The 26,108-nt window shown below is 42.9% G+C and overlaps 1 protein-coding gene across 1 annotated transcript in view; it reads left to right on the top strand.

Moving 5' to 3' along the window:
* Positions 1–803: 803 nt before the first annotated feature.
* ABL1 (ABL proto-oncogene 1, non-receptor tyrosine kinase) overlaps positions 804–26,108 on the top strand; it is a 132,524-nt gene continuing 107,219 nt past the window's right edge. The window contains exon 1 of the mRNA XM_032634505.1: positions 804–2,353. Within this exon, the coding sequence (XP_032490396.1) occupies positions 2,218–2,353 (136 nt within the window). The 5' untranslated portion in view covers positions 804–2,217. The remainder of the gene's footprint in view (positions 2,354–26,108) is intronic.

Here is a 26,108-nt window from a genome sequence, read left to right as displayed (position 1 = left end):
TCTTTCCCCCGCCCCCAGAAGTTAACATACGTCACTGTATGAGTTTGAGATTAATCTCAAAGGTTCCTTCTCACCCAGACATCTAAGATTGTGTTTGGTTTTGCCTCCGAAAGGTTCTTAAATGCTGTTTTCTTTAATGGGTGAGCTTCCTGATACTCCAAAGAAAGAATTCGTTAGCAGAATGTCGGACGCTTTCCAGTTGTCTGTTTTTCGCTAGTTCGAATATTTATGCTTCTTGGAGTAAAGGTGGAAGCTGGGGGTGAGGGCGGGGGGCGGTGAAGTCACCGAATGAATACCTCAGTTTCCAGGAGCGAGCTAAATTTTCTCTCCTAAAGAGGCTCAAGGAAGTAATCCAACTCCAGTTCTGGGGAAATCCAATCCGCAGATTTCCCCTTGCTTTGTTTCCTCGCCGGTCTTAACTACCCGCTCAGGGGAGCCATCGGCCAGCCCTACGCGAGGCCGGATAGAGTCCACCGGCTCCCAGGAGGGCGGACCGAAGCGCAGGAGCTGGGAGTAGAAGGCAAGTCCCCGGCGAGCGCTGACAGGGGCTGGCGCCGCAGGACCACAACTCCCAGCACGCCCTGCGGGCTACGCCAAAAGTGGTTGGCTGGGGGCTCTAGCCGTACTGTCCCTACCGGCCAATGGGATGCAGGAGAGTGATCTGACCCGGATTCTCGGAGACCAATGGCAGTACAGGGGAGGCGGGAGCTTCCTTACCACTCACCTTGCGCTCGGAAAAACCACATTTAACAGGTCGTGCGGGGCTGGGCTCCGGCGGGCAGGGAGACTAGAGCCAAAAGGTGCGGCGGCGTCCCAGAAAGCGGCGCCGGGAGGGTCCCGGTCACCTCGCGGCGCGCACCGGACGTCACCGGGGGCGGGGCCAGAGGCGGGGCCTGGCCTCGTTGTGAGCGGCTCGTAATCCATCATGGCGGTCGCGGGGGTCGGTGACCGTCCCTGAGCAGCGCTGGAGCCGGAGCCGGTTCCCGGGTCCTGCGGCTGAGGAGCCCTTCCGTTGTCCACGGCCCCTACCTGCGGGGGGAGGTCGGGTCCTGCGACGGAGCCCGGGGGATGTGACTGCCTGGCGGCGGTGGCCGTAGCAACGTCCGGGGCCGGGGGAGGGGGTGTTTCGGGCAGAGACCCCCAGGTTCGGAGCAGCTGAGGCGGCCGGGCCTCCTCTCCCCCTCCGCCCGCGACCCGCCTTCGGGGCCGCGAGAGTCCTTCGTCCCTTACAGCCCCGCCCGGGCTCTGGGACCCTCGGGGTGGTCTCTTTCCCCAGACCTGGGACACCCCGTTTCCTGAGGCGTGGAGGAGCGTCGCCCCCGGAGTAAGCCATCCGTGCCTCGCCCCGGCAGCCTCTCTCTTGCCCCCGAGCCGCTCCTTGCTCCGACTCCCGGCCCCAGGTTTGGCCTCGGAGCCCCCCATTCAAATCCCATCCCTGCTGTCAAGTGGCCTCCCCTTACCCCCAGGTTGCTCCCGTGAGCCTCTAATGCCCTGACTTCTTCCAATGTCACCTACGGCCCCCTTAGTCTCAGCCCAGCCAAAAACTTTAATGCAAAGGAAAAGCTTGGACTGGTTTCACAGGCCTTTTAAAAAGCGGACTTAAAAGTTGCTGGCAATGCATTCCTTCTCGTCTGAGTGGAGGGCCAGCTCTCGCTGAAGTCGGGGTGACCCGTGTCCTTTTCCGGAGAGCAGGGTAGAGAAGCAGGAGCGGCAGCTAGTGCAGCCGGAAGTTTGTCGGAAGATGAAGACACCGAGATAGGGGTTGGGTGACTTCCCCAGGAAAAGTTCTGGAGGAGCATTCAAACACGATCCACGTTTCCCTGATGTGTGGAAATCGACATGACTTTAGCCTTACTGACCCTTGTATAGCATACCCTGTGAATATTTCTGTTAAGGGTTTTTCTCCTTGAAAGGGAAGAAACTTACTCAGCCAGTAAAAGACACTTAAAATCAAGAAACTTTGGGATCACATCGCAATTACATTACTTCGAATTGATAAACTGCGAATATAATCTGAACTCCTCTGTTTACACATGTCAACCTAAAATCTTCGCTTCCTTTCATTATGGAAGATGTCTTGTGATTGACCTCAATTACTGACTTGTGGAGATGCGGTGAATGTGAAATCCCACATACAGATCGTTTTCCTTCTAAGCTCCCTGATCATTCTGAAAGGTCTTGAACCCTCTTCTGGAAAGGGGTGCCTATCGTTACTTTATGGGGCAGCAGCCTGGAAAAGTTCTTGGGGACCAGAGAAGGCCAAGTTTGCCTGCCCTGCACTTTATCAAAGGAGCAGGCAAGAAAGAATCATCGAGGCATGGGGGTCCACACTGCAATGTTTTTGTGGAACATGGTGAGTGCTTTTCAAACTTTCTGGTCCTGTTTTCAGCTTCGGGAATGCCTAAGGAACTTTTGAACCACAGCACTGGTGTCGGTTCTCTCCAGTTTTACTTAAAACTTCTGTTTCTGTAGTTATCTCTTAGTTTCTGGTGGAACTTTCTTTGTATAAGAAAAAGTTACTTGATGACACTGGATGGCTTTATTCAAAATCTCTTTGAGTTGCTTATTTCTTGCCTGATTCCCCTTCTAACTCACTGTTGACCTTGGACAAGCCATTTTACTATTCCACCTTCCTGAGGAGGTTGGGTATAAGGGGTTTCTCAGGACCCATAGTCCACGATTCTGCTCTGATCTAACGCATGGGGTGTCCTTCCCCTGCGGTGCGTGGACCTTTTACTACTTTATCTACAGGGAGCTTTTACCATATCCTCGAAGGGGTTCGTGCTCCCCTCAAAGTTAAAAACCACAGGTCCTAGTTGACACTAATATTCTTGACCCTTTCAATCATAAGTAGAACTTGAAAATACTCACTTTGGAGCTATGTGGGAACAGTCGAGGCGGGGAAGGCAGCATTCCTCGTGAATTGAGGATCCCCCAGCTTCTAGTTATTTCACCTTACCCCAGGAGTATTCCTTTGCATTGGATGGGGCTTTTTCCTCCTCCTCTCTCCCTGTTTCACATGACATTTGGGACAAGAAAGGTTGTCTTTGACATCTTATGAACGTCACTGGCATTTGAGTGCTGACGGTGCATATTATAGTGGTCACGTCCAGTAATTTTGCGTGAAGGTTTAAAGCTAAGGGTCAGCTTAGACTGATGTCTGGGACAGGGGCCCGCCACGCACCAATTAATTAGGGTCCTGTTTGTACTGTCACAGCCTGACATTTTTCAGACTGTGTACTTTATATTAAAATATCAACTGAGCCCACCCACCCTATAAGCAAATGTAGGACGTGTGCAAGTAGCATATACTTTGAAATTCCATCACAAATACCCTTAACAATGGGTGACTACAATGAACAAAGTTCTCTATTCAGTGAACTTGGCATTTGACAGTTGAGGTTGATTTTCTTAACGGAAATCGTCATCTAAATAATCCGAGTACTTGGATTTTACTTTGCCTTGAAACATTAGTTATATTTTAGCATTGGTTTTAGACAGGCAAATATAGTAATATGGCGCTTCCCAAATTCAGGATTTATAAGGTGAATTGTTTACATTTTTAAATAGTGATGATCATGCAACCTTAGTGAAAATCGGTACAGACTTTTTGGAGAGCTTTGGCCAAACTTATCAGAATTTAAAACGTACATACCAGTGACCCAGTAACCTCACTTCTAGGAAACTCTCCTGGTATAGAACACTGTAGTCCTTACATGTGCCTTAAACCCCTCCGGGGGGTCCAGAGGTTAAAACTTTTCATATTAACACAATACTAAGACAAGACGTTATTTGCACTCTTTGCTGTATCGGTGCAAAAGTAATGCAGGCCCCTAAGCATGAATCGAGGCTGTGGCGACACGGCTATAGTAGCCGTTGTATTCTTCATGCCATGCACTCATAGTAAAAAAAAAAAAAATTTTTTTTTTTGGTTTTCACTTCAGAATGTTCCCGGTGAAGCAGCAGAAATGATTAATTGGACTAACTCTTGACTCTTGTGTTTCTATCTTGTTAATCTTCTGTGGATGAACGGGGAAGTAATTTTGTGTGCTGGTTGTCTCTAGGAAGAGTGCTTGGGCAGTGGTTAGTTGCGAGCTGAACTTGCCACTTTTTTCATGGACTACCATACCGACAAACTATGGTTATTCAGATTAAAAAATGTATAACGGAGTCTTTCAAGGAAGACAACTGGTAGTGTCTATTGTCAATGATAAAATTTTTGCTTGCTTTCCAGCGAAAATTAGGATTTTGGAAAACTTGTATCGGCTACTGTGATGTAGAGATTGGTGGTAATATTTACAGTGTGCTATTTTGGTATCTTATAATGGAATGTATTATTTGGAAAATCTACATAATTCAGTGAACTGATATTTTCTAAATGATCAACACATGATGTTATAAAATCAGGCACAGGTAAAGAAGATTCATTCAAGATGCAAGATGGACCATTGGATTTTAATGTAACAGAATACAAAAATTAATTGATAGAGTTTTAGATTCTACTCAAAACTAATCTTTAAGAAACTACCACTTAGCGAGTTTGGTGTAGCTTCAAAGAACAATACCTACAATTATCTATAAACAGGGGAAAACAAGTTATTTTCCAGTGATAATAAACTTTATTTTTAGGTGAACAAGTGAATAAATGATTTAACTTTTTCAGTTTAAATTTATACTGTGGTAAATATTGATGAGATAACCTATATGAACAAAAGCACTTAGGGGTCCTGTATAATTTTCAAGAGAGTAAAGTCATGAGATAAAAAAAAGTTTTAGAACTGCTGCTACAGAAAGTCTATCAAGGTCATATAAGGGTGTGCGCAAAAAAAAAAAAAGGTAAGTCAAAGTCATATAAGGATGTTTATTGCCAGCATACTGTAAAGTACCACCACTGAAAGATGTCCATGTAATGGTAAGTGGAAAAAAGCAATTTGGGGATCAGTCTGCATGGTATGGCCCTATTTTTGTAAAACAAAAATTAACTATTTATTTGTACATGCACAGAAAAAAGTGCGGAAGGATTTAGACTGATATAGTTGTTAATCTCTAGGGAACTGGGATTTAGGTGGAACAGCAGAAAACTTTCACTTTTTACTTTGCATTTGTGATATTGCAGACCTTTTACAACAAATTTGTTTTATTTTGTAATACCCAAATTATGAGGGTTTAAAAACCAAATCGATGGGAGCCCAACCAAATAATCACTTCTTTGTAGCACCTTTTAATGAAAGAAGTTGCCTAGATCATGTTTTACTGAAGACAAATCAATTTCTTTGGACTTCGGGTATACTTTTTCTAGGGGAACAAATGGTTCTTGATCTCTCACAGGCTGATCTTTCTAGAGTTGGTTAACATCCATATAGATTGGATTAAAAAACTTGCAGCCATAACATACAACGTTGAACCAGACATGAATCTGGAAGCCAAGAATAATGTTGCGTCGTGGTGGTGAATCTGAAAGGAGTGGGCAGATGGCAGCTTTTTGCTGGGATCTTTCAGGGTCAAAGGGCTGGTCATATGTACAGGGGAAAAAAAAGGAAACCATGATATTATTTCAGGGACCATATGTTCCTTCCAAATTTCGGTGTCTTGACTAAGAAAATTCACTTTTATGAAAGCTGGTAAAGCAGGACTGAAAACATTCACTAGTAAATCTGTTCACCTTAGTGTGTCCTTCTTTCTTCAGCAAATATTTATTGAGCTCACACTGTGTTCCAGGTAGTGTTTTAGTCATTGGTGATACATTAGTGAATAAAAATACTTCCTTGCCTTCCTTAAACTTACATCCTAGTGGGCGGAGACAGACCATAAATAAGCTAAATAAGTAAAATATAGAGTATATTAGGTGGTGGTAGGTGCTGAGGAGAAGAATAACATAGGAAAGGGGGCAGGGAATATTGGAGGGGGGTGATTTTCATTAGGGTGGCTAGAGAGGCCCCACTGAGAAGGTGGCGTTTGAATAAAGACCTGAGGAGGGAGGTGAGGGAGCAAGCCATGGAAATAATGGCTTTCAGGCAGAGGGGAGTCAGGGCGCACAGGGCCCTAGGCAGAGCTTGCTTAGCAGGCTCACGGAGAAGCCTAGAGTAGCTGGAGCAGAGAGGGCAGAAGGAGGGTTGTAGGGGATGAGATGGGCGGTGCGGGGAGGCGGCTGCAGAGGAATGTGGCCTTGTTGTCCATCTCAAGAGTTTTGACTTTTACTCATGTGGTGTTGGGAGAATTTTGAGGGAGGAGTAACAGGGCCTGATTTACGCTTTAATAAAATCTCTCTGGCTGCTACGTTCTGAAGGAAAGCAAAGGAGGAAGGAGGGATTCCACTTGGCTGTTGATGGCACTACCCTAGATGAGAATGGTGAAGGCTTGGCGCAGGGTGTGGCGGTGGTGAAGGGGTCAGATTCTGGGAATATCTGAAGGCACGGCAGACTAGATTTTCTCTTATATTCGATATGAGACGTGGGGTGTGAGGGAAGTCAAGGATTTCTGGACTGAATAACTGGAAAAATGGCATTGCCTTTTACTGAAATGTAAACTAGAGGAGCGGGGTTTGGGGAAATGGGTTGGGGGATGAAGATCTGGAGCTGAAGTGCCTTTTAGGCATCCAGGTGGATATGACAGATACACAGTTGAGTCTACAAGTCTGAATTAAGGGAAGCAATCCAGGTTGGTGAGAGAACCTGGGAGTCACCAGGTTCTAGATGGTATTTAAAGCTAGGAGAATGGATGACATCCCCAAGGGAAACCTCCATGTATGTGTCTTTCATATAAGTAAGGTGCTATTCAGTAGTTTATGATATTAAGACTTTACATTTTTATATAGGATTAGTTTGAATCTTTTTTTTTTGTGGGGGGGGGTGACATTCAAATTTTGCGTGGGAATGATTTTTAAATCCTATATCTCTGTGGATTTCTTTCCCCCTAAATCAGAAAGTTTCAGAGTTAAAAAAAAATTACACACAATTTTTCCTATTTTTCTTGGTAGTGAATATTTTTAATATAAAACCATTTCAATTTTTAAAGTTTTGTAATTCTTTTCTAGTTAATGCTTTAAAAAAATTGAAGCTTTTTTTTCCTCTATAAATTATTTCTGGATTTTCTAATTTTAACTTAGTACATCTATGTCCTTCAAGGTATTACTTATTTAATTTGTTTATATCAGATGTTTTGCTATGACCTTAACTGAAAAATGATTTTAAGAAATTGTTTACTCTCAATTTAAAACTACTCTTTTCAAATAAAATTTTATTCAAAGTAATCGAATAGGAACTTGATAGATCAACACTGTAATTCTCATCACTGTTAAATTATACTAAGCATTCAAACACATCAGGAGGTAGGAGAACATAGATCTGTTGAGTCTTATAGGTATTAAAGTTCAATCAGATCCTTAAAAAGAGGTTGTTTGGAAAGATTATATCCCTGTATTTATTAGGTATTGGGTTGTGGTACATGAACTAAGAAAATGCAAAATTGTATGTTTGTGCATTTTTTTTAAGGCATCCTGTTATTTTCCATAGTCTAATACATTTTGTACGGCTTTCTTGTTTTTCATAAAATCTTACTGCCACTTTAAGAAATATGCTTATAATATAGAAAAATACAGAAATTTCAGTCATGGGATAAGTAACGGAGGATGATCAAAGATGGTTTAATGAAAAGAGTTTTTACCTTATTTAAATGAAACATACTGTTAAAGAAAATAATAGAAATTGGAGAAAACAAGAAATCATTTTGTATTGGTTAAGATCTGTGCTTCAGATCTCCGTGTGATAACCACTGGTGTGTTGTGAAGTGTGTTGCAAAGAGATACACTTTATGAGTGGGAGGAAAAGGATGAGTTAACATGATTGGTTAGGAATTATACCCATAGGAGTATGTCAGGCATATTATCTGGGTCTACGGGGTAAAAAGATTAAAATTGCTACTTAGATGATGAGTATCAGTAAAAAGAAGCACTCCCTTAAGGTCTTCTGTGTGCGTATTCTGCAGTTCCCTGACTCCTTGCCTTTTTGGTGGTTGCGCCCCTGACATCACTCTTCTGTGGGTTCAAAACCCACCTACCTTTCAAAACTCTGCTTGGGTCCCACCTCCTTCTTGAACACAAATTTTGATGTGTTGCTTTTGGAGTGTTTATTTCCCAGATATTTGGGAGAGTCTAGATATCTTACTGATTTCTAACTTAATTCCATGTGGTCAGAGAACATCCTCTGTAAAATTTCAGTTTTTTGACATTTACCAAGATTAATTTTATGGCCCAGCCTATGACCTGTCTTACTGAATGTTCCATTTGTACTTGAAACAAATATGTGTTCTGCAGTTGTTGGTTGTAATTTTCTATAAATGTGAAATAGATCAAGTTGGTTGACAGTGCTGTTTAAAATCTTCTACAGCCTTAGTTATTTTTTGTATACTTTTTTATCTGTACTTTTGCTAAGTTTCTTTTTGGTCTCTTTTGTTAATGAGCGGGGGTGTTAAAAATCACAGCTGTGATGATAGATTTTGGGTTTTCTTTGCTTTTAATTCTATCTTAAAATTTTTTTTAGCTTTTAAAGTGTTTGTTAGAAAACAAAGATGGCAGGGGTGGGGGAAGGAGGGGGGCTAAGCAATTAACTAAAGAAGCTAGAAAAACAAAGTAATCCCATAGTACACAGAAGGAAGAGAATGGTAAAAATAAAAACAGAAATTAAGGGACTTCCCTGGTGGTACAGTGGTTAAGAATCTGCCTGTCAACGCAGGGAACACAGGTTCAAGCCCTGGTCTGGGAAGATCCCACATGCCATGGAGCAACTAAGCCCGTGCGCCACAACTACTGAGCCCACATGCCACAGCTACTGAAGCCCGCGCACCTAGAGCCCGTGCTCCGCAACAAGAGAGGCCACCACAATGAGAAGCCGCCACACCACAATGAAGAGTAGCCCCCACTCGCCACAACTAGAGAAAGCACGTGTGCAGCAATGAAGACCTGACACAGCCAAAAAAAAAAACCAGAAATTAAGAAATGGAAATGATAAAAATACCAAAAGCTGACTTTGAAAGAAATTTGTAAATTAGGCGAACGTCTAGCAAGATTGATGAAGAAAAAGAAAAGGCATACACGAGCAATATTGAGAATGAAAATATAAGTATTCTGTTAGTTTTTGTTTCATGTATTTTGAAGCTCTGTTATGTAACCAAAACTTAGTTTTCTTTTTCTGCTTTTCAGTTGGGATACTTTCTGTTGATCTGTGTTCAAGTTCACTAACTCTTCTGCAGTTTCCAGTCTTAAGTTTCTTTGAAATTTTCATTTCAGATGTTGTCATTTTAAATTGTGAAATTTTCATTTGGTTCTTTTTTATAGTTTGCATTTTTCTATTGAGGTTCACCATCTTTTCACTCATTAGGTCCATCTTTTCCTCCAAATCCTTGAAGGTATTTATGATAAAGATCTGTCTGTTAATTTAAATATCCGGGTCATCTTGGGGTCTATTTTTATTGATTGCTTTTTCCCTACATTATGAATCACATTTCCCTGCTTCTTTGCATGTTTAATCATTTTTTATTATATGTCAGGCATGTGGATGTTACATTGTAGGGATTTTTGGATCTTGTCTTACGTTAGAGAGGTTTTCATTTTGTTCTGACAGGAAGTTAGGTTACTGACATACTCTTTTGACCCTGAAGTTTGGTTTGTGTTTTGTTAGATCGAGTCTATTTTGGACTTATCCTTAGTCCAGAAGCATGGCCCTTCCTCTAGGGGGCATTCTTTTTTTTTTTTTTTTGTCTGCATTGGGTGTTCATTGCTGTGCGCAGGCTTCCTCTAGTTGTGGCGAGCGGGGGCTACTCTTCATTGTGGTGCATGGGCTTCTCATTGCAGTGGCTTCTCTTGTTGCGGATTGCTGGCTCTAGGCGCATGGGCTTCAGCAGTTGTGGCTCATGGGCTCTAGAGCACAGGCTTAGTAGTTGTGGCGCACGGGCTTAGTTGCTCTGTGGCATGTGGGATCTTCCTGGACCAGGGATCGAACCCATGTCCCCTGCAGTGGCAGGCGGATTCTTAACCACTGCCCCACCAGGGAAGTCCTAAAATTCTTTTAAATTAAAAATTTTCTTTCAGATTTTCTTTGATACTTAGTACTTGGTTCCTTGATGGTAGAGACCAAGTTCATACATCTTCATGGGTCAAGCACTATATTTTTTAGAGGCTAGATGCTCAGTAAATATGGAATTGAATCTAGTTAAGTGATTTTCTCAATGCCCCCTCTGTATCATGAGCTGTGTCAGTCTGGGGTAGGACAGCAGACTACCCCAGAACAAGGGGACAAGGTAGCTAGCCAACAAAAGACTCTGTGTCTAGTTTACAATCCTGAGGACCACCATTGGCCATCTGCTTGGGAAAGTGGTTATTGCCTTTGAATCAACAGTGTGGGATAGGTCCAATAAACAGGCTGAAGTAAGGGGGTACTTGTTCAATTTGATCTTGGTGGTTAAGTGGTGGGGAGACCCCTGCTGGAGCCAACAGTACCTTTCACCTAGGTTCTTATTTTTTTATGCCAAGGGCTGCTTGAGGCCACTAACTGAATCTGGAAATACAGTATAGTACAGGAGTATTGGGTTGAATTTATAGTAATACCTAAACTTAATTGAAACCTTCACTTAAATAGATTTTATTTTTTGGCATTTTCACTTTTATGAGAAAGAAAGAAAGGCAGCCATTCCAGTATTAAGAATTTGGTCAAAACAAACAACTCCTGAATTTGCCCTGGTATTGCGTAGATTCAACATTAACTTCTGTACTTTCTGCTTCTGCAGTATCATTTAGTAATTCATGGTTTTATTGGTGATTCTGTAGAATCCTGAATTACAGAGGGTGTTTCTTATGGATGTGTAAATATCTAAATATTTTAAAAGCACTTTCATATACTTTTTTGGGGGAAATCTATAATGTAGACAGGATAGATGTTATAAGGATATTCTTACTTCTCCCTACCACAGTGTACTAATTATATCCCCGAGGTGTATTGCTGGACTGCCGTGTTATAGCACCACTTTGTTAGAGATAATGCGTTATTTATATTGTCTTAAAACCCAGTCCTGGGTTGGTAGTGCGGCCTGGCTGCCGCCACTTCTCGGGGACTGACTGCATCAGCCGCTGCCAGCCCTCCTGTGCCCCTACAGCTTGGCTTGTCCTGCAGTTGGCATCTCCAGCTAACGTGCTGAACTCCAGGCCGCTTTGAAGAACGCAGGACTTCTGGCTTAAGGACCTTTAATGTTTGTTCCAGAGTGTGCTGCGAGGAAGCCACTGGGAGAGTGGTAAAGCCTGCTGAGTGCCCGGGGGAAAGACTGGTCAAGGACTCAGCTCAGTTCCGGTATCTCCCTTGAAGAATGCTTCTGGCTACTGTTTGCCTAAATGTTAAAACAGCTTCAACCTCACAACGGTGTCTGTTCTTGAGGAATGACGGTCAATTAGGAGGAAAACCAAACAAACAAAAAATCCCAATGCTAAGAACCTCATAGCCTAAGATACAGTCAGAACATTGCCTAAGGGGAAAGAAATGTCACGATAATGTTTGTCTTTCAATTGCCCTTCCTTCCGGAGGCTAACAATACTAACAGGTGACGTTTGATGAGTGCGTACTATATTCAGGCACTAGTCCAATCACTTGTAATATATTAAGTTATTTAAGACAACAACAATTTCAGATATATATATATATATATTTTTTTTTTTTTTTGCGGTACGCGGGCCTCTTCCTGCTGTGGCCTCTCCTGTTGCGGAGCACAGGCTCCAGATGCGCAGGCTCAGTGGCCATGGCTCACGGGTCCAGCCGCTCCGCGGCACGTGGGATCTTCCCGGACCGGGGCACGAACCCGTGTCCCCTGCATCGGCAGGCGGACTCTCAACCACTGCGCCACCAGGGAAGCCCTCAGATATTTTTAACAGCAACGAAAAAATGGAAATTAAGAAGTGATCATTACTAGCGCATCTGGAAGGTTTGTTTCTGTTTGAGAATCGCATTGGAGGTAGTTGCTGGGATCTGGTGGTTTGTGTGAATGAACGATAACACATAAAAATGTTAAAACATGCTATTATGAGTAATAGTAACAGTTATTACTCTCCACCCCCACTATTCAAAACAAAATATATTGTTCAGTGGCTACAAGGTAAGGAAAAAGTTTTACCCTTAGAGAAATGTGTTGGGTTGTTTTTTGGGTGGGGGGGTGATATGTGAGCCTTTTCAGTCTAGCAGGGAAAATAGAGCTCTTGAAATACAGAAAAGTGCATTGCCTCTGTTGTGTGTTCACAGTAAGCTGCCTGCATAGCCCTGTGTTACTTCGGCTGAGCCATGACATGTGACGTTTAATTAGTAGCACCCTCCTTGGTATTGTTTAATTCACGAACATGCCGTCATGTCATTGTCAGTTAAATTAAATGTGTAGTGTTTCCTGAGAAAAAAATTTTTGAGGGCTTTTTTTTAAAGTTTAATTAAGATATGGGCATAATAGAGAAAAGCCTTCAGGAAATATAAGAAAGATGTATTATTTTTAAAATAGCTACATTGTTTTTTATTAAAAAAACATGCGGGCTTCCCTGGTGGCGCAGTGGTTGAGAATCTGCCTGCTAATGCAGGGGACGCGGGTTCGAGCCCTGGTCTGGGAGGATCCCACATGCCGCGGAGCAACTAGGCCCGTGAGCCACAACTACTGAGCCTGTGCGTCTGGAGCCTGTGCTCCGCAACAAGAGAGGCTGCGATAGTGAGAGGCCCGCGCACCGCGATGAAGAGTGGCCCCTGCTTGCCACAACTAGAGAAAGCCCTCGCACAGAAACGAAGACGCAACACAGCAAAAATAAATTAATTAATTAAAAAAAAAAACCCACAAAATTTTAAGGAAGGCATTGATAAATTTGAGAGAAATTCTTAAAATTAAAGACTTCTTTAAAAAAAAAAAACATGCATTTCTGTAAATTATTCAAAGAAGATTTGATTCAGAAAGTAATTCGAAGTTCAGTCAGCATGATCAGTGTTACTTTAATTCCTATTCAAATGAAAAGTAATCATTTCTTAGTAAAAGTAATACATGATCAAAGTAAGAAAAATGTAGGTGTCCTAAGAGCAGTTTTCAGGGTGCATTTGGGTTACAGTGTTTCCAGCTTATGAAGTCATAGTTATTGGATGGATTTTTATAAGTTGATCAAATCCTGGTATGACTTTCTGTGTAAGTTCACATCATTGCTTTGTAAGAATGTGTAATGATGATGTTGATAGTGAGTCAGAAGGGCCAGTAACTTATGATTCTTTAATAGAAATGAAGTGTTTGTTTAAACTGGCTTGTTGGAGAACTTATCAGTAAATTCATAATGAATCCCATAATGAATGGTCACAAATACACAGTCCAAAGAGCCATGTCCTTGCTCTTTGGGATGTCCTTTCATTTCAGGGCTGGAAAGAACTGGAAACTGCCTCCTCCTCGTGCTCAGGTACAAAGTTCCTAAGCTAAGGCTAAGTGGGCCGCTGCTCTGCTCTGTGTGAGTGCTAGTCATGGGTCTGCCTGTGCCCACAGATGCCGTTGCAGACCCATGAGCAGGGATGCCAGTTAACCCACTGGAGAGCATGTTTTGGCCAAGAAGTGTGGCTTACCCAGAAGAGGGCAAGACCACACCTGTCCTCAGGCATTTACAATCCAGTACAGAGAAAAACAAGAGAGAGGTAAGAAAAATGTAGTAAAAAGGAAATTGGATGAGGGTCTAAGAAAAGGGATAAAGTAGGTTGGTTAGGATTGGTGACGCCCAGCTACTTGCCACTGCATAGCACCAGGGCTCTGGGGGCTGCAGTACATCTGACCCAGACCTTCTCGAGCACGGGACTCTGTGCCCTTTTCAGACCAGTTGTCAAGAGAGAGGAACCCAGATCAGAGGGTGGACAGCAGAAGCGAGAAGAACTACAATCCTGCAGCCTGTGAAACGAAAACCACATTCACAGAAAGATAGACAAAATGAAAAGGCAAAGGACTATGTACCAGATAAAGGAACAAGATAAAACCTCAGAAAAACAATTAAATGAAGTGGAGATAGGCAACCTTCCAGAAAAAGAATTCAGAATAATGATAGTGAAGATGATCCAGGACCTTGGAAAAAGAATGGAGGCGAAGAAGATGTAAGAAATGTTTAACAAAGACTTAGAAGAATTAAAGAACAAACAGAGATGAACAACACAATAACTGAAATGAAAAATACACTAGAAGGAATCAATAGCAGAATGACTGAGGCAGAAGAACGGATAAGTGACCTTGAAGATAGAGTGGTGGAATTCACTGCTGCGGAACAGAATAAAAAAGAATGAAAAGAAATGAAGACAGCCTGAGAGACCTCTGGGACAACATTAAACGCACCAACGTTTGCATTATAGGGGTCCCAGAAGGAGAAGAGAGAGAGAAAGGACCCAAGAAAATATTTGAGGAGATTATAGTCGAAAACTTCCCTACCATGGCAAAGGAAATAGCCACCCAAGTCCAGGAAGCACAGAGAGTCCCAGGCACGATAAACCCAAGGAGAAACATGCTGAGACACATAGTAACCAAATTGACAAGAATTAAAGACAAAGAAAAATTAATAAAAGCAACAAGGGAAAAACGACAAACAACATACAAGGGAACTTCCATAAGGTTAACAGCTGATTTCTCAGCAGAAACTCTACAAGCCAGATGGGAGTGGCTTGATGTATTTAAAGTGATGAAAGGGAAGAACCTACAACCAAGATTACTCTACCCAGCAAGGATCTCATTCAGATTCGATGGAGAAATCAAAAGCTTTACAGACAAGAGGGAGGAACTCGGCCATTTGCCCCACAGTCTAAGCCCTCTGTTGTGGTGTGAGTCTCATTCCTAGGCCCACCAAGGTTACAGTGTCATGTGTGTTCTCTGGTTGTCTTTGGTTTTGGCTGAACTCAAGGGATGGCCATTTGTGAGGAGTATTGGTACATGTTACCACTTATGTGCTCCAGCTGCAGTGGATGTCATTTTGAGGATGTACGCTTGGCAGTGAGTCAGCTGGGATGCACACGTGGCTTTTCAGTTATTAACCCAATGCAGTGCACTCTCCTGACAGACTTCTGAGAAGTACTGGTGACTACATTTAAAAGCTTTTCTCCGCTGGCCGGAGGTTGAGCCCTGTTTCAGCAAAAGCACTTCCATCTCTTCTGAAGTGCATTAGGAAAACTGGAGGCCGTCCCTGATTCACAGACAATGGGTTGCATCTAAATAACCCGTCTTAGACACCAGGTGTTGTCATACATTCCTTACCTGTTGTAGCTGCCCTTTGAGTGCTTTCTCTGTGCTAGACTCTGTGCAGAGCCCTTGGCATATTATTTTTAAAAGTTACCAAACAATGCCAGAGCCCTTATGCTAAGAACAATCTAAGTTTGGGGTTTTGTAGCTTAAAATCCTCTCGTGGTTCCCACTGTGTGGAGCAACAGTCTCTATTTTTGTAAAAAATCATGTACCTTTATCCCTAAAACTTTTTTGAGCAAGCAAATTATAGTTACCAATTAACGTCAGAGCCCTTATGCTAAGTTGCAGTCTGTTTGGCGTTTTGTAGCTCAAAAGCTTCTGGTGGTTCCCATTATATAGCGCAGCAGTCTCTATTGTAAAAATGTATGTACTCTTTGTTGTTGTTTTTTTTGCTCTGCCACGTGGCATGTGAGATCTTAGTTCCCCGACCAGCGATTGAACCCACGCCCCTTGCAGTAGAAGTGCAGAGTCTTAACCGTTGGACCACCAGGGAAGTCCCCAAAATTATGTACTCATCTGAAAATTTTTTGAGCAAGCAAACCATGTATACATATACATATATATATTTTTTCTTTTGCCAAAGTTGTGTTTAAAGTTTTGGAGTTGAATTTTCTCACCTGTTTGCTTTTATGGAGACCAAGTGGGCAAGGAGTAAAGGTAGGGAGGTGAGAGGGTACTACCCTTCCTTGAGACCTTTAATTGTCTAGTGTGTGGGTGGTTTTTGCTGGCCTACCTAATAGAGCACCCTGCTGTTTTGATTTGCAGTTTTCTGTAGAAGGAAAAAAAAAAAAAATCAAACCTCCTCCTTTCTCCCTTCCTTCTGCCTACATACTCTGGCTTATGATAGGAAATGGAAACTCCCGGAGTGAGCGGGAAATGACTTTCACATTTAGGTTTCTCATTCTAAAGTTCTTTCCCTCAGATTTCAGCCTGAACTCTTTTGATAACAGACCTTAGCTCTGTTCTTTGAAGTGCATATGGAAAAATGTTTATCAGTGTTGAAATTTAGCATTTTTGATTTCATAAAACTCCCAGTTTGGCTGATTATTAAATTCCTGCTTGTTTGGTTGTGGCTAAACTCTGTTTTTAAAAGAGTAGAATGTGCTCCCAGCAAATTGAAGATAAAATTAATAAATAAAACTGGACCTGGAAAAGTAAGGCTTGACAGTGTGACAGTGTATGTTAAACCAAACCTTCCCAGAAATGCAAGTACAGACTGTACGATGTATAGTTATTGTGACCCCTGACAATTTCCTGCTGCTGTGTTTATCTCCTAGCCCAACAGGGAGACAGGGGTGATATTGAAATCATGGTTTTATCTGAATTCAAATCCCGGTTTACCACTTAACAGCAGTGTGACCGCAGGCATCAGGACTGACGTAGTAGATCCTAGTTGAGCACATTGCTAGCAACTGGCAGTACAACAAGTCGTCTTAATTCTCAGAGTCTCTGGTTCCTGATTTGCAAAATGGGAATATAGTACTTACCTTGATTGTGCTGTTGGTGAGAGAATTAAATGAAATAATAAGTAAAAAATACCTAACAATGCCTGGCACTTAGCCTCTAACAAATATTAATTATTGCTGCTATTATTATTTATAATTCTGGAATAATATACCTGTCAGTAATAAGGAGCAGGCCAAAAGAGACTACACCAGAGAAAGACTGAGAAATAAACTCTAGGGCTTCCCTGGTGGCGCCGTGGTTGAGAGTCCGCCTGCCGATGCGGGGGACACAGGTTCGTGCCCTGGTCCGGGAAGATCCCACGTGCCGCGGAGCGGCTGGGCCCGTGAGCCATGGCCGCGGAGCCTGTGCTCCGCAGCGGGAGAGGCCACGACAGTGAGAGGCCCGCGTACCGCAAAAAAAAAAAAAAAAGAAAAGAAAGAAACTCTAGTAGTAATAACGTGATGAGCAGTTTGCCTGAGACAAGCCTGTACAGTGTTGGTAATTATGGATTATCTATGAAACCCGTGGGTTATATCTGAACACATTGATGACACTGGAATGCAACTCCTCAAGAAAATTCTAGAGAAAACCCCTGCTTAAACTGTAAATACTTTTTTTTTTTCAAAGTACTTCCTATAGGGTGATTGGAGGATGTGAGCTGTAGAGATCTTTCCACCCCTGCTGCATGAAATCTGGGCTTCTCATGACTTGCCCTGAGGATTTCCATGTCGTTTGGGTCTTCAGGCAGTTCTTGCTGTGAGAGGCAGCATCCTCTGACCAGATGGCTGCTTTTCTTTTCCTCGTGTAATTTATTGTTTCTTCAGGACAAAGTTATCTAATCCTTAAATCTACTGCTTCTTGTTCAGCACACGTTTTTTCAGCTCTTTTCTCACAGTCTGCATAGGTTTTATTTATGAACCTGTGTAGACGACAGATTCGTGAAGCACAGTTTGGTGTAATATATTGTGGTTAGTTGGCTAGAGGTGAGTTCTGAGGTTTATAAGTGTGTGTGGTCACCAACCCAGCAAGCTTTTAATTTTCCTTGGTCCGAAGGATTTCTTGTGTGGAGAATAGCCTAAGAAATTTACTGGTCTACCAGAGTATTTGTGTTTTTTCTTTATGTTGTTGTGATGGCTAATTCTCCTCATGACTTTCTGGGAATCTGTCAATTTAAAGAAATTTATAGGAAGTTAAAGTAAACCTTACGCTCTGTGCCGGTCATTTGGAGATTGGTCTTCCAGGCCCTTGCTTTCAGTCTCCTCCCTTCTTATGCCATTTAGCCATGTTCTTTTTTGCCAGCATCTTCACTACCCATACGATGAAGGGAACAGGTGAATTTCTGTGAGGCTCTTCCCCTGTAGGAGCATTTTTTGACTTTATAGTCCTTAAGTTTATATTTAATTGTGCAATGAAAGTGGGCTGACCCAAACGTCTTTGGAGAACTCTTCTGGCTCAGAAGTTACTTAATTCTCCTCTGTTACTGTGCTAGTGCTGATTTAAGTAGGGAAGATATAGGATAGACTATAAATAAAACTTAAAGATTTGTGTAACTACCACCCGTCACAACAGGACGCAAAATACTTCCATAACCCCAATAACCTTTCTCATGTGATCCTTTTACAGTCATTCCCTCCCCTCACCCCTGCCCCCTGGCAGCCACTGATCTGTTCTTGTCGCTGTATTTTGTCTTTCTGAGAATGTCATATAAATGGAACCATGAAATCTATAACCTTTTACGACTGGCTTCTTTCACTGAGCATAAGGCCTTTGAGATGCATCCGAGTGTCGCATATAACAACAGTTTGTCCCTTCTCATTACTGAGTAGTATTCTGTGGTATGGATGCACCACAGTTTGTTTATTCATTCACCTGTTGAGGGACATTTGGGTTGTTTCCAGTTACTGACGCTTATGAATAGAGTTGTTATAAATCTTTGTGTACAGTTTTTATGGGAATACACACTTCCGTTTCACTTAGCATCTTAGTTTCCTATGGATGCTGTAACAAATTACCACAAACTGGGTAGCTTAAAACAAGAGGAATTTCTTTTCCCACTATTCTGGAAACTAGAAGTCTGAAATTAGTATTGCTGCGCCAAAGTCATGGTGTCAGCAGGCCCTTTCTCCTTCAGAGGTTCTAGGGAAGAACCTCTTCCTTTCCTCTTCCAGCTTCTAGAGGCCACCAGCATTCCTTGACTTGTGACCCCTTCCTTGAATCCCTCCAGCCCCTCACTTCCATTGTTACATCTTCTTCTCCTGTTTTGTAGTCAAATTTCCCTCTGCCTCCTGCTTGTTTTTTTTTCTGTTTTGTTGTATTCATTCGCTTGTTTTATTTTTTAGATTCCATGTATAAGTGATAACATACAGTATGTATCTTTCTCTGACATTTCACTAAGGAAGATACCCTCGAGGTCCATCCATGTCCTTGCAAATGGCAAAATTTCATTCTTTTTTATGGCTGAGTAGTATTCCATTGTATGTATATATACCACACCATTTTTTATCCATTCATCTGTTGATGGACACTTAGGTTGCTTCCATATCTTGGCTATTGTAAATAATGCTGCTGTGAACATTGTGGTGCATGTATCTTTTTGAATTAGTGTTTTTGTTTTCTTTGGATATATACCCAGGAGTGGAATTGTTAGATTATATGGTAATTCTAGTTTCAGTTTTTTGAGGAACTTTCATATTGTTTTCCATAGTGGCCAGTTTACAGTCCCACCACCAAGGTACAAGAGCTCCCTTTTCTCTACATCTTTGCCAGTATTTGTCGATTGTGGTCTTTTTGGTGATAGCCATTCTGACAGGTGTGAGGTGGTGTCTCATTGTGGTTTTGGTTTGTATTTGCCTGATGATTAGTGATGTGGAGCATCTTTTCATGTGTCTGTTGGCCATCTATATATCTTCTTTGGAAAAATGTCTATTCAGTTTTTCGTTCCATTTTTTAATGGGGTTGTTTTTTTGACAATGAGTTTTATTAGCTGTTTATATATTTTGGATATTAACCCCTTATTGGTCATATCGTTTGCAAATATTTTCTCCCATTCTGTAGGTTGTCCTCTCATGTTGTCACTGGTTTCCTTTGCTATGCAAAAAATCTTAAGTTTAATTAGGTCCCATTTGTTTGTTTGTGTTTGCTTCTTTTGCCTTAGGAAAGAAACAGATCCCCAAAATATAGCTACAATTTATGTCAAAGAGTGTTCTGCCTATGTTTTCTTCCAGGAGTTGTATGGTTTCTGGTCTTACATTTAGGTCTTTAATCCATTTTGAGTTTATTTTTGTATATCGTGTGAGAAAATGTTCTGATTTTATTCTTTTATATGTAGCTGTCTAGTTTTCTGAGCACCACTTATCGAAGAGACTGTCTTTTCTCCATTGTATATACTTGCCTCCTTTGTTGTAGATTAACCATAAGTGCATGGGTTTATTTCTGGGCATAGACATTACTGGCTCTTGTGATAAGTTTATTTAGTTTTATAGGAAACTTCCAAACTGTTTTGCAGAGTGGCTCTCATTTTCCATCCCTACCGGCACTTTTCCATGCCAGAATTCCTGGCATCCTTGCCAGCACTTGGTATTATCATTATTATTTATTTTTGCCGTTCTTGTTGAGTACTCATTATGGTTTTAATTTGCATTTCCCTGCTGGCTAATGATGGTGAGCATCTTTCCATATGAAAACTTCAGGGGCTTCCCTGGTGGTGCAGTGGTTAAGAATCTGCTTGCCAGTGCAGGGGACACGGGTTCGAGCCCTGGTCCGGGAAGATCCCACATGCCGCGGAGCAACTCAGCCCGTGTGCCACAACTGCTGAGCCTGCACTCTAGAGCCCGCAAGCCACAACTACTGAGCCCACTTGCTACAACTACTGAAGCCCGCGTGCCTAGAGCCCATGCTCCGCAGCAAGAGAAGCCACTGCAATGAGAAGCCCACACACTGCAAAGAAGAGTAGCCCCCACTCGCTGCAACTAGAGGAAGCCCGCGCACAGCAATGAACACCCACTGCAGCCAAAAATAGATAAATAAAATACATTTATTTTTTTAAAAAAGAAAGAAAAGAAAAATTCATGCCTTTTAATTTTTGTCTTTTTGTTGCCTTCATAAGTATGAGGAAGAAAAGCGTGAACTGAATCCTAGCTAAAGAAAGAAGAACATTATAGTCTTATAGCAGAATCTCACCTAACAGCATTGTTATACAGTACAGTACCATAACACGTGCCAAGTCTCTTTTATTCCATTTAATCTGTCTTCTGTTAAATTTCTTTAATTTAAATTTTTTAAATAAAGTATTATCTGAGTTGTTGATATGCTTGGTTCTATTTTAAGAGGCAAGTGTTATATAGCTTTCTAATGAATAATAAAAAATCTAAATCATGCTGATTCTCTACCACATTATCTTTTTAAATGAAAAATCTCTACCAAGCCTCACCACCACCATGATCCCAAGCATGATATGGGCTTATCTTTTTGCTGCTGTCAGGCTGCAGTGCACGCTGGTTTAATGTTGCTGTAGATCACTTTTAGGGACACTTAATCATCACTTAGACTAGATTTGAACTCCTGACCATTTATCTTCTCTTGAAGCAGTGGTTTATAGTAATAAATTGTGCTAAGTTGTGTTTTGGTCCTTGATTAAGTCCAGCACAGTAGCTTCTGATGCTTGAGTTCTTATTGAGTTGTGACGGGCAATTAAATGAACGCTGGTAACCATTATCTGAGAATTTAAAACCTTGGTTCAGAAAGGCGTGGCAGAGTAGAATAAATGAACTGATGCAAAGTAAATGACATATCTTTATATTATTAAGTTATTCTAATTGTGCTCCTTTTAATATGACATTTGGGGTTTAATATAAATAAGTAGTGCCAAGTTTCAGGCTCTGAAAATTGAAGAACCGGTTATTTAACCTAAAAATGGTCATGGCTCAGAAAATGGCATTACATGTCATTTCCTTGCTACCTACCAGAATCCGCCCCCTCCAAAGAGGTATCACTTCCTCTGCTCCCACAGCATTCTTTGCTTATCCCTGTGGTATTTATCGCACTGTGTTATGATTGCCTCCCTGTCACTTCCTCTTAAATGCCTTTAGAGCAGAGATTGTGTGGTAGTGCCTATCACGTAGGATGTTCAGTAAATATTAAATGAATGAATGCATAATGAATAGTTAAAGAACCTAGGTGATGTTTTGAGCTTGGAGAAGAGGAGACTAAGGGAAGGTGTGTTAGCTGTCTGAAAATATTTAAAGGATGGTCATATAAGAGGGAGTTGGTCTCACCCTGCACTGCTTTGGAAAGCAGAATTAGGAGAAGTGGATGGCAGTCACAAAATAAGACATGTTTGAGCTTAGCGTGGTAAGAGCTTTCAGACAAGGAGAGCAGGCAAGCAATAGAATGGGTGCCTTGGAAGACCATGATTATTCTGTCACTGGGGATATTCAAGAGGAGGCAAGATATAACAATAAGGAGGGATTTGAACACAGTGGGGCTTCTCAGGGCTCTTCCTTCTCTGAGTATCTTTGTTGAGTACACTAGGGAGCAGTCTCAGGGAGATTATTATCTAGTAAGGGAGAGATGCTAGCTTCAGGTGGCAAAGGGCAAAGTATGTTAGGAATAGCTTGGCTGGGATATTCAGGGTAGTACATGGATTAAGATGGAAAGGCACGTTCGGTCTACTTCAGTGATGACCTTGAGCGCCAAGCCAGAGATTCCAGAGATATTTGGTGGCCAATGAAAGTTATAGATGTTAGCGTCATGAAAGTATCCCCAGTACTTAGAACAGTGATAGTACATGTTCAATAAATATTTGTTGAAGGAGTTTGTCAAAAGATCAGAGCCATGATTTAGCAAAATTAATCTATAATCTAAGTTTAGGTTACAAGTGGAAGGGAGGACACTTAAGTAGAAGTAAGGAGAGCCTGAAGAGAGGAAGATGACACCAAGAGCCATCTTGGTTATGGGATTGACTGGACTGGTCAGGTGGGCAGAGATGGGGAAGAGGTAAAAATGATTCTCTGAACTTCAGTCTGGTGACCAGAAATGGGAGTGACATTCACAGAAACAGGGTTGTAGTTCTTATGTAAGCAGAAGGCAAGGCTTTTGGTTCCGGACATGCTTCAGTAATGGTGTTGGGTTGACAGTGTCTATCCACTCTTCCCACTGTGGTTTGTACGCATGTGTCACTCCTCACTTACTTCCATGTTATTCACGGTTCTCACCATGACTTGGAAGTCTGGGTCTCTGGAGAGGATCAAATGTAATGATGAGAGTAAGTGCCTGGTAGAACTTATTTCCTGTAGGTTCAGTAAGACACACCCCTTCATGTGGTTTTCCTGTTCACTCATAAGGTGTACTTGAGGTGCTAGCTGTAGTAGTGGGTAAGTTAGGAGACCCTTTTGACCCATTCTCCCCTTTTTGCTATCTTGGAAAAGCCAAACAAAGCTCTGTTTCGTTGAGTCGTTGGCGCCAGCCCTGGAGGTCCTTCCCCTGCGCACGTGCGGTTGTGGAATAAGGGCACTGTGCGTAAACCGAGCGCGGGGGTCCTCTGCCTGGTCCCCAGAGATGGGGTCTGTGACCTGCCATCTGTAGATGTCCACTTCAGGTGACCGAGGAGGACCAGGACACGCTCCAGGACCTATGCCTTTCAGGACTTTGATTGTGCAGAAAGAGCACTCTTTAGTGTCAGGATAAGTTTTTGTCAAAATACAGAAAAGTGTTGATTACACTTCTCATTTATTAGAAGTGATTTGTAAGCATTGTAGTTGGCCCATAGTGTAAGCCATTTAGTATAATACTTCTCCGTGAGAAAAGGGGCAACTGCTTTTCTTATGAAGAAGAATGGGTTTATTTATTATTTTTTAATTTTTCGGGGCTGTGTTTGGGTCTTCATTGCTGTGCATGGGCTTTTCTCTAGTTGCAGAGTCGGGGTGCTACTCTTCGTTGCGGCGCGGGGGCTTCTCTTGTTGCAGAGCATGGGCTGTAGGTGCACGGGCTCAGTAGTTGTGGCTCATGGGCTCTAGAGCCCAGGCTCAGTAGTTGTGGCTCACGGGCTTAGTTGCTCCGCGGCATGTGGGAATCTTCCATGGACCAGGGCTCGAACCCGTGTCCCTTGCATTGGCAGGCAGATTCTTACCCACTGCGCCACCAGGGAAGTCCCAAGGATAGGTTTAGAAATGCAAAGATCAACAAATAGAGTTGGTTCCCTGCAGTAGCCTGCTTCCAAATTTATACTGCTTTAGGAAAGCAGCTGAATTCGGGAGGCTTTGTATTTTTTCCTTTCACCTTGACTTTTTTTTTTTTTTTTGCTTTACGCGAGCCTCTCACTGTTGTGGCCTCTCCCGTTGCAGAGCACAGGCTTCGGACGCGCAGGCTCAGCGGCCATGGCTCACGGGCCCAGCCGCTCCGTGGCACGTGGTATCCTCCCGGACCGGGGCATGAACCCGTGTCCCCTGCATCGGCAGGTGGACTCTCAACCCCTGCGCCGCCAGGGAAGCCCCTCTCCTTGACTTTTGACACACCGGGTTTACACCGAGGCTTCCCCCCAGTTCTCCTCCTGCAGAAAGCTGCTTCTTGGGCTTTCTGCATTTGGATAGGGAGTTTAATTAATTACTTGGTCAAATGAAAGACACTTACCTCAGATTTTCCACATGAAATTGCAGCAGTCTTTAGATTTCCAGTCAGCTAATTCAGTGGGTCATGTAGTTCTCCATAACTTTTAAAACATTCTACAAATTCGAACACTACAAAGTTGGTGCCTTTTCCAGCTATTTTTCAGCACTGCTATAAATGGAAGGTTTTCTCTTCCGAGCCATTGAAATGCATTTTACCCTAACATTGTCTCTTTACCTTTGGAGTTATCTTGACAGTGTCTGGGGCAAAGGAGAGAAGTTATTAGGGCTGCGGGAGTGAAGGGAAGGCGTTGTTTCTGTCGCTGCTACTTGCCGAATCATCTTTGGATGTCTAAAGGAACTTTCGTACCCATGGTGCAGGCCGGCTGCTGGCCCCTGCAGCGTCTGCGCTGGCTGCCTGCGTTCTAATATGTGATAACTGATCCGTGTGCACTTCGACTTGACTGTAAGAAGGTTTGGAGGTGTGTGTGTCTGGGGCGTTTTAAAAGGAAATGAAAACAAAGCTCTTCTTGCCTTGCGCTCGTGGTTCTGGAGCTTGGGCACGTGGACTCCTCCAGGCCGCAGCCTGGACTGAGTTGGGCTCTTCTTGCTGCTGCTTGCTGTCCTCTCTACATAGTTGACCTCAGGGCAGGGGGGATCCTGAACACTGGATTTTATTCTGCAGAATGCTCTTCTGACCTTGTGGGAAGGCAGTTTGGGGCCCTCTTAGAAGCTTGCTTTATAAGTAAAGAAACTGAGGTTGGCTCAAGCGTACATTCTCAGAGCTCAGAACAAGTTGCTCTAAGACAGGCTCTGAGATCAGCCCCCTTGGGAAGGGCTGCTCGCCTCCTGGAGGAGAACGCCAGATGGTGGGAAGCATACAGGCCCTGTTGAGAATCTGACTTTCATACAAGAAACTGGAGGAGTTTGAGGAAGATTCTGAGAAAGCTAAGAAGCTATGGTCCCTCGAGGGCATCCCCCAGGCACTGTCTTTTCTCCCCCAGGAGCTTTACCTCAGTTCCTTTAGAAACCGGGACCAGTAATACCTTCCTTGAAGGGAAATTGTTAATGCTACTTAGGTGATTTCGCCGACTTATACTGAGTGCTTACTGTGAGCGGGTGATGTGCTGGGTGCTTGGCATATTGTCCCCCTTTTGATTTGCAGAGTGGCTAAGAGTTTGGGCGCAGGAGGCAGTCAGACCTGGGATGGGGTTCTGACTCTGTCTTTACTAGCCGTCAGACCTAACTACTTATTTCGGCCCAAATCATACCTGTTTCATTGGGTTTGGGAGGTTGACTAAGAGAGGACATTCTCTCATTCATCAGAGGAGAGGGAGGCCTGGTAAGGTGCCTTCCAGCCGTTCTCCAGAGCTGTGGGACCTGTACAACTTGCAGGCACAGGAGCAAGGGGTGAGCGTTTCCCAGGATATCTGCCATTATCGTAATAATTGTTGAGTATATTGTGTGTCTGGGATTCTCCTAGTCTCTTGCTCAATCCTCCCAATAGCACTGCAGGGCCAGGATTACTCACTAGCCACGCTTCTCACTTAGTGGTGAGGCCAGGACGGGAGCCCAGGCTCCTGTTGCAGACTTGGAAGGCTCACCCCAGGCCACGTTGCAGTTGTTTAGTTTTCATGATTGAACCTGGTTGAAATTGGTCTCCTTATGCTTGGGTCACAAACCAATTGTCATTGCCTTGCTTGCATTTCCTGGTGCCGTTGGGATGTCATTTTGCTGTACCAAGGAGAAGCAATTGCTGTGTTTGGTCCCTTACCCCCTCCTTAAAGGCAGTCCTTTGGTGTGGGG

This window comes from Phocoena sinus, chromosome 6 (genome assembly GCF_008692025.1).
Source record: "Phocoena sinus isolate mPhoSin1 chromosome 6, mPhoSin1.pri, whole genome shotgun sequence".
NCBI classification, from domain to species: domain Eukaryota; kingdom Metazoa; phylum Chordata; class Mammalia; order Artiodactyla; family Phocoenidae; genus Phocoena; species Phocoena sinus.
This window is presented reverse-complemented; position numbering and strand designations above follow the sequence as displayed.